Raw genomic sequence first — 12,506 nt, 5'->3', positions numbered from 1 at the left:
AAGTAATAAAGATATTTTGATATCCCTTTATTCTGGTAAATGTTGTCGCTGGTACTGGTATTGGGGAGCAGATACCTATACTCAGTTTTCCGATTTCTGAAGAGATTGAAGAAGTTTGTAATTAAATACTACCCTTTGACTCTTAAGTCTTTGTACTAGTTGTGTATTTATATTACGCACATGCAAATGCAGTAAAAGTCAACTAATATTTTACAATTGCATGTATTTTTTCATCAGCTCCTGGGCTACAGCGAGAAGCCAGTAAACTTGCAAATGTTCATCGGAACAGCAGACGATCGCTACTTAAGACCTCATGCGTTCTACCAGGTGCACCGGATCACTGGAAAAACGGTTGCAACAGCTAGTCAAGAGATAATAATTGCCAGCACAAAAGTTTTGGAAATACCACTTCTTCCTGAAAATAATATGTCAGCCAGGTACATCACAGCAGAAATTAGCTGTTCAGTTGCTATGTGTCTTTTTTTTTTTTTTTTCTCATTTGTGCAAAGGTGAAAGAAAACTCTTGTCAAATAACATATTTTCCACAAATAAGGCTCATGATTAAGGTAGACACATCTCTTTAAACAGGCCAATGTTTTGGTAGTCAGAAGTAAAGGAATAGAGAGAGAGTGCAGCCCATAAGATTGATGAGGAGAGCGATGAGTGTTGCTGGGCTTCTACTTCCCCAGACAATCCATACACATGGATGACTCCACACTTGTAGAATTGCATGTGGGTTATTGGCCAGTAGAGTTTTTGTTTGATTTTACAAAGACATAAGACTTTTTTTCTATGAAAATACAGTCATACAGTTAAGTTGTTTGTTTCTTGATTGAATGTGTTGATTTCACTTCTGGTATCTTGGTAGGGCTTTTCCTTGTTCTGATAATTTTTTTTATTTTTTAGCAGTTGCATTATTCTGGCTTTTCAGGTCTTGCTTGATAGAATGTGTTAAATAATAGTTTAATGGTTAGTTATAGCAACAATTAAACTGTTCTGTTCTATCATCTGGAGGGTCAGTTAACAGAGTAAAGCACAATTATTTCTTTATGTATCACACTTATTTCTTATCTAGACTTCTGAAGTCAGCTTAACTTTTCCTAGTTGCAGACTTCATTCTAGTTCCATTGAATGCTATGACGCCGCAATGAGGTGCAAGATAACACTCCTCACAGGGTTATGTGTACGTTACTTAATTAAAGCATGTGTCTCTCTCATGAATAATGGATACCTATGTGGAATGGTAGCTGGGATTTGATGGCTACACTTTTGTAATTCTCTACTCCCTCCTAAGGCAGAACTAAATATAGGTCTCTTGCTCCTTGTAAATGATGTTCACTATGTTAAATAACTTACTTTGAAGGTTAAACAATGTGCAAACCATGTAATCTTTTAAAGGTTCAAAAAAGAAGCAGCTAGACATTTACAAGACAAAATGTTTCAACAGTGTACTTGCTGCTGGTTTTGACACTATCAGACCTTTTAATCTCAGACATTTAACGTAACACGTAAAGTAGCATAACATGGGGAATAAACAGAATGCTCTTCATTCCTTAACAAAAGAAAGGCTTACAGAGTATACTTTGGCAATAGTTTGATTCATTTTCTTCCATTTCTCTTCTGATCCATCCGTCCTCACCTATCTCCAGTATCGATTGTGCTGGTATTTTGAAACTTCGCAATTCAGATATAGAGCTCCGTAAAGGAGAGACAGATATTGGAAGAAAGAATACCAGAGTGCGACTTGTGTTTCGTGTTCACATCCCACAACCTAGTGGAAAAGTCTTATCTCTGCAGACTGCTTCCATACCTGTTGAATGCTGTAAGATTACTTTAACTATATGTAATTTATACTCATGTTTTCTGTATGTGTCAGTAGTATTGTCATTCTGACAATATTTATTGTCAGAATTGTATATAACAACTGTGTGTAAAAAGCATTGTGTGTAAAGTGCTAAATTACCAAAAATTAATGTATCTTTATTTAAAGATGGTACTTGCCCAGCAGCAGCCCGAAGGCTTTGAGGAAAAACAATGTTTTAGCCTTTAAACCTAATACTGCAGTCACATAGCTAGCAGCTTCAGTAGTTCCTGTATATGAGCAGAGACAGCTGATATACCTCAGTGAAAATAACTGTTCATTGTGGGAAGAACTAACACCACTTCATTTACAAGAGTCTATATCGTTACTTGTTTTTATACAGTATTATCTAATAAACTGCTGAACTTCTAGAGAGGTCATTTGTTAAATGCTGGCACTAAGGAGTCAAAACATGACCTTAAACAATCTGAATTTCTCCTAGAATTCATTTTGTCTATAAAATACTAAAGTAATTTTTAAACCAGTATTCCTAAACTAAAAATTTCATTTGCTATAACAGTAGAGACTTGGCTTCTTGGTGTTTCTTTTCTATAATTATGTAATTTCAACCTAATTTCAAAAACAAAGATAAATCATACACAAATATGATTTATATATGTAAATAGACAGTCGTTTTAGTTTCACTCCTGATTCTTCAAGTTAGGATCATAAAAGAAATGTCACTGTGATTAAAATTATGAATAATACTTTTTCCCTTAATTTTTTTAAAGCTCAGCGATCTGCTCAAGAACTTCCTCAGATTGAGAAGTACAGCATCAATAGTTGCTCAGTAAATGGAGGCCATGAAATGGTGGTGACAGGATCCAATTTTCTTCCAGAATCTAAAATTATATTTTTTGAAAAAGGACAAGGTAAGTACTATCATGCTTTTTTTTTTTTTTTTTTTTTTATTGAAAACAAAACCAAAAACACTGCCTGAGTTCAATTTTTAGGAAGTAAGGAAGTTTTTAAAGGAAGAAAAAAATATAAGTCACAAGTAATAATCTGAAACTTCAGTTTGGGCACTGATCTATGTGCTGGTTGGCAATTATTAATGAAATAGTACTTCTGGTTCAGGAAGACAGTTACAGGCTAACTAACTTTTGAATTGTGTGTATTTGGAAGATGCTGTTGACAGATTATATTCTCCTTCTTACTATACAAAATAGAAACGCATTATTTGGCACCGATGTCATGTTACATCTGATTTAATCATTGCATAGGAGCTGACTTACTCCTAAGGTAATGAAATAAAAATTAGTTAGAAAACACTACTGATTTTTTTCCATATATTTGCATAAGATTTTCTATAGAAGTTACTCTTAGGGATGCATTTTTTAAAAAGCCTCAAGATCTGGCTCAGATTTGGTGTGCAGAGTGCGCTTCAGCTGCGTCTATGCCCGATTTGCGTTTGTAAACAGGCACGTGTGCGTGTAGGTAAAATATTGGCAATAAGCAGCAGTACGAACAGTAGTGACCTTTTGTAGGTGTAGTAAACACCTGTGTGCTTGACAAGCCGGTCAAGTACTTAATTGCCAAGAAATCAGAAACGCTATAGTCAGTTGTATTACTTTATTCTTGTTCTCTAGAATCCAAATTCAGCCTTCTAGGCAACACTTAGTCATGGGTGAGAACTGCAGCAGGCTTATACTTGTATGTTAGCAAAGTAGAGTTAAAAATTACATTGCAGGTATGCATTTCAGTTAGGGTATGTTAAAGACATAGTGTTTCCATCATGCAGTGAAATCTATAGAAAACCTGAACTGCTTCCTACTGTGATCTCATGAAATGAAACAAATTTTTCTTTGGGAGGGTAGTACATTAATTTTTTCAGTCAAGTATGTAGGAAATAGAATTCCAAAGCAAGCAAGAAACTTGCAGATTTTGGATGAATAGTTCTAAAACATCTTTCTTTAAATATAAGTACAGGTTAGAAAGCTTTTTTTTTATCTTCTTCCCTAAGCCCATGTTCCTCCTCTCTATCACTTTCATAATGATGCAACTCTATCAAGTAGAGAACTTAATACCAAAAAATCTCTATCAAATACTTTTAATTTTTAGTTTACTACAACCAGATATAATGAATGTTTTGCCAAGTTTTCTTTCTTTTGTTTTGTATTATACACAGGTGCACATACACACACACTCAGGTACATACATACATATTACTCAAAGATGTTCAGTTACTCAGCATTCCTTCCTGGTTCTGTAGCTCTTCTAGATATACGTCCCGACCTTAATATTTCTTACTTAGACTAAAATGCATGAAAAACAGTTGAAAATGTAGGACTAGCTGTCTTACTATATGGAGTTCCTTTTCTTCCCTAATTGTCCCATTAATATAAAGAGCATAAAATTTGAACAACTTAAATTATCATTGCTGTGACTTGAATATTGGATTTGAACTTCTGGGAAAACAGTAGCAAAAGCAGATCATTAAAAATTAAAGTTTGCAACCAAGTTCAATTCTTCTACACCTTATTTTTTCCTTAAATATTTAAGTAAAAGAGTTGGGGGGGGTTTATTAGCAAATGGTAAGTAAGTGGGGGTTTATGTAATAATGTATTTTGACACACAAGTTGAACGCCTTTTAAAGTACTGCTGTAGACAATAATAGGTTCCCAGATAACCTCTACAAAACACAGTAACAGAGAGAAGCAAGTGTTAGATGAAGGATAGTGGGTTATCCAGGTCAGAGCAGAGGGAGGTTCACCAAGGTGATCTCCTTCCCTCGCAACAAAGACAACTTCCCCATATTTGAACTACGGGGCCTTTTGGTTCAGGGGAGGGTGTTTGTAACCTGTGAGTATGTGCATGAAGATATGGCATATGTTAACTCTCACATGGTGACTTACAGGTTAAGTCATCAGCATGTTTGTTTGAATAATCAATCATCACAAGTGTTAGGAGTAATTTAACTACCTTTAAAAAATGGTCCCTCTGTACATACACTTACAGTACACACTGCCTCCTCTGGAACTGAATCTAACTGTATGTATTCAGGAGGTTGATAAAACGCAGAATCTTGCGCAACGTTCAACTTACGGACGACGTCTGGAGTGTTGAAACTTCCTAAAGCATCTCTAAGCTTTACACTTTGTTTACAGTATAGCTCTGTAAGTTGAATGGCCTCTTTATGACTGAAAATAAATGCAGTTTTATATTAAGTGTTTATGTATTTTTAAGATGATGTGTTTAAGTGTTTTAGAAAATGCTTTTTGCTTGAATTGTAAATTTCTCTCAACAGATGGACGACCTCAGTGGGAGGTAGAAGGGAAGATAATCAGGGAAAAGTGTCAAGGGGTGAGAAACACTTTTTCTGACTTTAGAAAGCTTTCTGTTTTAAAATGAGAAGCTAGACATCTTCATTGTTGTTCTGAAATTTGGACTTCATTCAGTAAAATAAGTAGATCATTGGCTGATTCAGACAGACAGCTGGAGGCTTCTAAATTGGCTTAATACTATAAAGTAGCCATTAAGATGATGCTCTGAAGAAACTGAAAATAGTATGCTGCTTGTGAAAGCAATGAAAAAGTAAATTGAAAATAGAAAACTGGAGATAGTTTTGCTAAGTTGAGAAATAATTTCCAGTACATTAAAATTTTTCTTAGAAGCTTAATAATCCAAAATACAGTTCTTTGACTACTAGAGGGTGTTTTTATGCTCTTGCAGCTAAACCAAGCATCCTTTAGATGATATGTCTGTTTAATTAAAAAGCATTACCTTCAGAACATTTGTGTTTAAAAAAAAAAAAAAGAAAAAAGTCTCCAAAGAAAAGTGTGCTTATAGTACTTTTTTTTGCTATGTAATATGCATAAACTTGAAGGTTACCAATTTCAAAATATCAGTTTGCTTTAGTTTTTCCAGAAGTGGTTTAGTTTTTTTCTGTAATTAGGAGTATATTCAGTTGCACTTGTTATGTAAACTTTTTTGTTTCAATTTTCATATAGGCAAACATCATACTTGAAGTTCCTCCATACCATAACAAAACCATTACAGCTGCAGTTCAGGTGCAGTTTTATCTCTGCAATGGCAAGAGGAAAAAAAGCCAGTCTCAACGTTTTACTTATACACCAGGTATTAAATCAAAAAGTCAAAAAGTTGCATTTTATTTTGTTTTTTAAAGCAGACATTTGAAAGTAATTCAGACAGTCTTGTACCTTTGACAGGTAGATAAAGAGTAGCTTTAACTTGTTTGTAAAATAACTTAAGTTTGTCTAATGAAAATGCTGAAGTTTAGAGTAATAAGCTATGATTACAGCTAGATATTTCTTTGTTACATGTTTTACAGAATAATTTGCATTCTACCTTTCTTTGAGAATGATTGTGATTCTCAGAAGCTGATCTTCTAAATAACCCTAATAATGACATGGAAGATAGTGAGATCATAGAAGAACACATTTTATGCATTTCCCCACCTCAAATGTCAAAAAAGGCGCAGGTTTAGATATGAGAAAGATAAAAAAAAAAATGTCCCTCCCCCCGCCCCACACCCACACATTGCAGAGTGAAAATAGTTTGTAATTTAGCTAGAAGTGAAAACTGTACAGTTAACTGTAGTTAAAACGTCTCAGTCCCTTCCATTTGGTATGAGGAAGTGGTTACTACTAGATATGCAATGCCTACTACTTTGCCTGCCGCTTATTTCTTTTCTGTCAAGAAATTTGTACCCATTTAGAATAGTCAGATTTCACAAGGTACCAGTGATGGCACTAGACCCTTTAGTACTGTTTGGGGGACTTGAAGTCAAGTATCTGAAGGAGTCTTTAAAGTCAGATATGGATATTAATATAAACTTCTTAACGCTAATGTGTATGCTGACAAAGCCAACTACCATTAGTTTATACTATTTAAAGTAAGTTTTGTTCACTTGTGCTCTATAATTACTTACTTCATACCTTCATGTGCAATTTAAGCAATGTTACCTAGTTATTTGGTACACTTAAGTATACATTAATTGTGTTACCAGATTTATGTGGGAGTTTTCAACCATTCTTAAGAATATCAGCTCCTAAGATAGTTAACAAGACACATTTTAAAACTATATTTTTGTTTGAAAAATCCATATTTAAATTATTTAAATATGGTATGAAGTAACGACATGGCTTAAATAAGAAGCAAATTTAATTGTAACTGCAGCAGTTATTGCACAGACATTTTAAAATCCATTTTATCTATAAATATATGTAACAGTTTCTTTAACAGTGTATTGTATAAAGTAGTAATTAAGCAGTTAAAAAGTGTTTTTCTACCAATTGTACTTAAAATCAGTATCTTTTCATGAGCCTACCAGCAGCTTAAAAAATAATCCTGTAACAAAGCGTGTCAATTTGTAACAATTGTTAGCATCATTGAAACTGGGGCATATGCTGAAAGAGTTGCTTTAATTAAAACAACACTCACTACTCAAAACTAGTCTAACTAACTGTGTTGCCAAAGTTCAGCTGTCATCTTGACCAGAGGCTGAGGAAAGTTGGAAGCCAGCTAAAATATTCATTCCCCTTTTCCTAGTGCCCGATACTGAACTCTTGTCAGCCCATTTTCAGTGGAGCCCAGCAGCAGCCCTTGACCCCCACCCCTCTGCTGAGCTGCATGTGCTGGACTTTGGCTGGGTTGCAAATGTCTTTAAAAACATACATTGCATAGGAGGGTATTTTAGAAGGGAAGATAACTGCCGTTGACTAAATGCAAGGAGAATTCTGGCTTTTAAGGGCTAATACAGCAGACGTAAAGTATAAAAAAAAATGAAAGCAGAGCAAAAGAAGGAGAATTAGAACAAGGACATTAACAATACTGTTGTGGCTGTTAAACAGCAATTAGTGTGTATTTATCACAGTCTACAAATGGGTTGGAATTGTAATAGTGTTTTACTTTTTCTAGTTATAATGAAGCAAGAGCACAGAGATGAGGTGGATTTGTCTGCTGTTCCATCTTTGGCCCTGCCTCACACAAGCAATGTCCAGGGCCTACATTCCATCCGAACTCAATTGCCTTCACCAGAGCAAGGGCACCCACATGACAATTTACTGTCGACATCGCCCAGGAGCCTTGTGTGTCCAGTTCAACCACCGTACACAGCAATGGTGACCTCGGCAGTATCCCATCTCCCACATATGCAAGGTAGAAACCTTAGTCCGAGTGAAGAGTGTCATGTTTTGCCTCCTGCTGTGGTTCAGTCTTTTCAGGTAACATCAGCACCTCCTGTGAGACCTTCTTACCAGCCTATGCAGTCCAACGATGTATACAATGGACAGTCTGGTCTTCCTATGAACTCTGCCTCCAGCCAAGGATTTGATACTATTTCATTTCAGCAAGACACAGCTATACCTCATTTGATAAATCTTAGCTGCCAAGCTTTACCACCAATGCAGTTTCATTCTTCAAATCCAGGTTCTGTGTCAACATCGAGTACGGCAGGGCACCCGCTAGCACACCCAGGTCATTCAGGACAGTCGTCTTCTCACGTACCGTCAATGGGATACCACTGCCCAAGCGCTGGGCAGGGCTCCATCCCTTCTGCAATGAGTCGGTCCCTTGGGCAGTCTTCTCCCCAGCTGCAGCAAGTCACATACCATTCTACAAATCCAGCATCTGCTTCATCCCCATCCCCAACAGCTTCCCACCCTTTGGTCCATTCACCGCTGTCTGGACCTTCTTCCCCCCAGCTACAACCTATGCCTTATCAATCTCCTAGCTCAGGACCTGCCTCATCTCCCCCACCATCCACTGCAAGTCACTCGGGACAGCACTCCCCTCAAGCTCATAGTCCAGCCTTGGGAGGCCTTAATGCGGCATCATCCCTAGTACACCACAGCGTATGCGATTCATCTCCGTTCTCACCAGATGGGGCAGCTATTAACATTAAACCAGAACCCGAAGATCGAGAATTGAATTTTCAAACAATAGGACTACAAGACATCACACTAGATGATGGTAAGTGGATACAATATTTTAATACTGGGATATAATCTGCATTAAACTACAAAGTGGGTGAGGGAGGGTTGTGTTGTTTTGTTTAGAACACGCTCCTCTTCGCAGAAGTAAATTAGTATCATCAAAATGGACTCGTATTTTTGTGTCCAAAACAACGGCTTATTTAAAACTAATTATAACTAAAAATTTACAGCTGCTATCAAGTTCAAGTACTTTAGTCTAATTTGTCCCTAGACTTTGTTTTTGCCATAAAACAGGACTTGAGGATTAACTTCTACAGATTGACACCTTATATACAAGGAATTAATTTGAAGCCATTTCTGATTGTCTTGTTGGTATATTTCAGTGAAAGCTGTAGTAATATGCCTAAGTTGCATAAATGTAGTTTGGAGTCTTGTTTCTTGGAGTTGTCCCAGTTTTGAAGGGCAGGCTAGTTTTTTGAAGATATATCACATGCATTTTGGCACTGCCTTAGTCTCTTCACAGGCATTCTGTAGATATGCTGTCATCATTCAGCACCTCTTCTCACAGTAGCTGTTTGCTTTCTCCTTACCACTCTGGCTACCTTTTTGAGAAATTCACTTGTTTAACATAAACAGAACAAGGACACTCTAGTGATAAAGGCCAGGCTATAAAGTTCTCTAAATACATGGACAGTGTTAATTTACAAAACTTGTCCAAGAAAGTGAAAAGAAAGAGATATCAGATCCTAAACGACTACTGGAGGTAGAGATGTAAAGCAATTTAAAGAATATCATGTTAATAAGACGGGAAGAACAGAAGGCCTGGCCTTAAACAGTACGAAAAAGGCATTTGATATTGATGGTGGGAATCTTACTAGTATCTCTTTTCCACAGTAGCCTTAAATATTGTGGGGTTTTGCAGAATTTTTTTATCATCTCTAGTAATTATTTGTTTGTATCAGCAGCAGTGTAAAGACTTAAGTGTAGGCCTATCTGCTAAATATCCATGGCAGTCCCAGTTCCTTGCATAAATGGAGCTTTGCTATTGTTACCTCCAGTCACTACTAAGACAATTTAATAAGAAATGCCTTTAAAGACACAGCATACTAGGCAGAGAAACTGATGATATAAGTGGGCTTTCAGTTAAACGGCCACCCTAATTAAAGCACTCTTTTTAGAAATACTGTTTATCAATCAACTTACCGTTATTTAGAAAGGAAGGAAGAGACTGATTCTATCAAGGACTTGCTTACGGGAGGAGAGCACGGCTCTGAAACAGAACGCAACAACAAAAAAAATAGCATTTTCTACTTCTGTACTAGAGGAGTGAGAAACAAATCTAACGTTTCAAGAATTGTCATGTTAGAACCTACCTTTTTCTCGTCCTTCTTCCATCCACACCCACAAAAAAGATGTAGAAGTAAATAAAATACAATTAAATACTGTAGTTAAGCTTTTCACAATAGAAGCAGAGTGTTTACCATTTAGGAGCATCTTGGCAGTTTGTTTCTGCTTGTTTAGAAATTTCAGTGAATGCACGGTAAAAAGAACGCCAGGTTCTTTTCCCCTGTATCAGAAATATTAGTTACTTTTAGAAACTATTTCCATTGCTTAACATAGTAAAATTACTGAGTTGTTTCTCACAGTTGTGCTGACAAAGACATTGAATCACAGGAAAAGCTGCAAGAGCCACGCTTAAAGAGTTTAGAGAAGTATACATAAATCTATGTATATACATATACACATATATATCAATGTACATATGAATCAAATGGCCACAGCTTTATTAATTTCTGTTTTTAAATAAAGCTTGATATAGAAGTTTAAAGAAGGTCTAGTAACGTGCGATTAAACTATACAGTTCCTATATGGAAAATTGAATGTGGTTTTAAATGTTAAACTAGCACTTGGCAGCACCAATAGGTTTGCAAGCATAGAGATTACCTTCATTTCAGTTTCATATTACCGCCTTCCAACGATTGCTTGGGGGGTTGGGTTTGTGTTTGGGTTTTTTTTGTTTCCAATCTGCAAATACAAATCAGATGTCTGGCCTGAAACCCGCTGTTCCAAAAATCTTGAAGGGCATAGTGACAAGAAACAAGCTGCTCAGTTCTCTCAACATGAGTAAATACTTCCTCTGCTTAATCAGCTTTAAATAAAGAAGCATGTTTAGACAGGAACACTTTTTTTAAACCACAGTAATATGTTAGATACATTATAAAAAAAACAAAAAAAAAAATCAAAATTTATCTTTTGTGTATAATTGAATTTTAGTTTCCGTACAAGTAGAGCTAGACACAAATAGCAAATCAGTTCTTATAACAATTAAGGAAAAAAAATCCAAACGTAATTATATACATAAGTGACTGTTGATACACTGTGTTCTCCCAGCTAATATATCAAACCTGAAAGCTGTATTTAGTTGGAAAATAGGTTTTTAAGGGTTACCGATTAAGGTGAATAAACCTCTCAAAATAAAACACTAAGGCAAAGCCAATTGAAAATTTTATAAATCATGTCTGGATTACTAACCTTAAATATTTAAAGTCAGTAGTCTTCAAGAAAGTAAACAAAAAAACCCAAAAACCCTGACAGCATAAATAATCTTCTTTAAGTAATGTGCACTATTTCAAAATTAGCATAGTAGACCTTTTCTTTGCCAAGAAAATAACATTTAAGAAGTCTTAACAAAATTCCTAAAATTAAATCTTACTGCCTCTTCAGCCAACACTCAGGCTTTTCTTCAAAGCACACACAAAAACACCCACAAAAAATCTACTACTTAATACAGAACTACAAAGCTGCTTCATCCGTTGGCACTCAAGCTAAGAGCATCTGGATTTGTCTTGATTCAGTATCTCCTGGAAGGTGTAACACATCTGGATTCACCATTTATAGCTTCTCTGTGAAGTCAAATATGCTTGCCAGGGACCAGAACGGAGTATCTTTCTAAATTTTGTTGTATTCCTCTGCCCTTTCCCAGTCAGAGCAAGCTGGGCTCTGCTCAGACCATTAACGAAAAAAGATCACATGATTTAAAGGCAGATCCTCTACATGGCTGGTTGCAGAAAGTGCACTTCCACCCACCCACCCCCTTTTCTTTTTTCCTGTGGAAGTTTGTGTGGCTCTTTGTTTTCTTGGTTTTCAACAGGATCTGATTGATGTTCTTTAGGCTTTTCTAATCACCACCTTGAATTTGCTCTTTTTTTGTCTTCGCTTCTTCCCAGTCCTTGCTTCCTGCAGGAAAGACTTTCTAATTCACTTGAAGAAACAAGGGATCAAAATGCACGAGGACACCTAGATATGAAACTCAAATGATATTACAGGAAAGATTTCAAACATAACACAATTTCAAAGTAATTTGTACTGTATGCTACTATTTAAAAGGTGTTCTGAAAAGCAGTACTCTCTTTTGCTTAGGTCTTTGCAATAGTCGCATCTGCACAAGCTGGTAAACTTTTGGACTGGAACTACGTAAAAGCAGCTTCTTGCTCTTTATTTGTCCCCTCTGCTTTTCCTCCCCCCACCCCAATATGTTGGGCCTTCTTTTTCCCCTGACATCTCTCAGCACATCTGCCCTCTGCTCAGCTCCCCGGGCTAACATTTCCCTCTAGAGACAGCCAAATATTTAGGGCTGCAAATAGGTGTAAACAGGCAACTGAAATGGCAAGAAACAGGCAGTTGGTCTTTTCGGTCTTTCCCATATCTGTCACCCATACTGTGCTCTGTTGTATACTCATCTAAAAGCT

The 12,506-nt window shown here is 36.3% G+C and overlaps 1 protein-coding gene and 1 long non-coding RNA gene across 3 annotated transcripts in view; one reads left to right on the top strand and one right to left on the bottom strand.

The window, feature by feature from the left end:
- The window catches only part of NFATC3 (nuclear factor of activated T cells 3), a 77,267-nt gene that overhangs the window by 46,574 nt on the left and 18,187 nt on the right, over positions 1-12,506 (top strand). For both annotated transcript variants that reach the window (XM_054198286.1, XM_054198285.1), the window contains exons 4-9: positions 238-437; positions 1,650-1,822; positions 2,593-2,733; positions 5,109-5,164; positions 5,812-5,938; positions 7,742-8,794. In XM_054198286.1, coding sequence (XP_054054261.1) covers positions 238-437; positions 1,650-1,822; positions 2,593-2,733; positions 5,109-5,164; positions 5,812-5,938; positions 7,742-8,794 — 1,750 coding nt within the window. The remainder of the gene's footprint in view (positions 1-237; positions 438-1,649; positions 1,823-2,592; positions 2,734-5,108; positions 5,165-5,811; positions 5,939-7,741; positions 8,795-12,506) is intronic.
- Positions 10,231-12,506, bottom strand: part of LOC128908331 (uncharacterized) — a 38,467-nt gene continuing 36,191 nt past the window's right edge. Inside the window, exons 3-4 of the long non-coding RNA XR_008465906.1 lie at positions 10,702-10,782; positions 10,231-10,324 (exon numbers count right to left, since the gene is read on the bottom strand). This is a non-coding gene — a long non-coding RNA (uncharacterized LOC128908331). The remainder of the gene's footprint in view (positions 10,325-10,701; positions 10,783-12,506) is intronic.

The sequence above is a fragment of the Rissa tridactyla genome, chromosome 4 (assembly GCF_028500815.1).
Source record: "Rissa tridactyla isolate bRisTri1 chromosome 4, bRisTri1.patW.cur.20221130, whole genome shotgun sequence".
NCBI classification, from domain to species: Eukaryota; Metazoa; Chordata; class Aves; order Charadriiformes; family Laridae; genus Rissa; species Rissa tridactyla.
The sequence above is the reverse complement of the archived record's forward strand: the minus strand, read 5'-3'. Positions and strand labels throughout refer to the sequence as shown.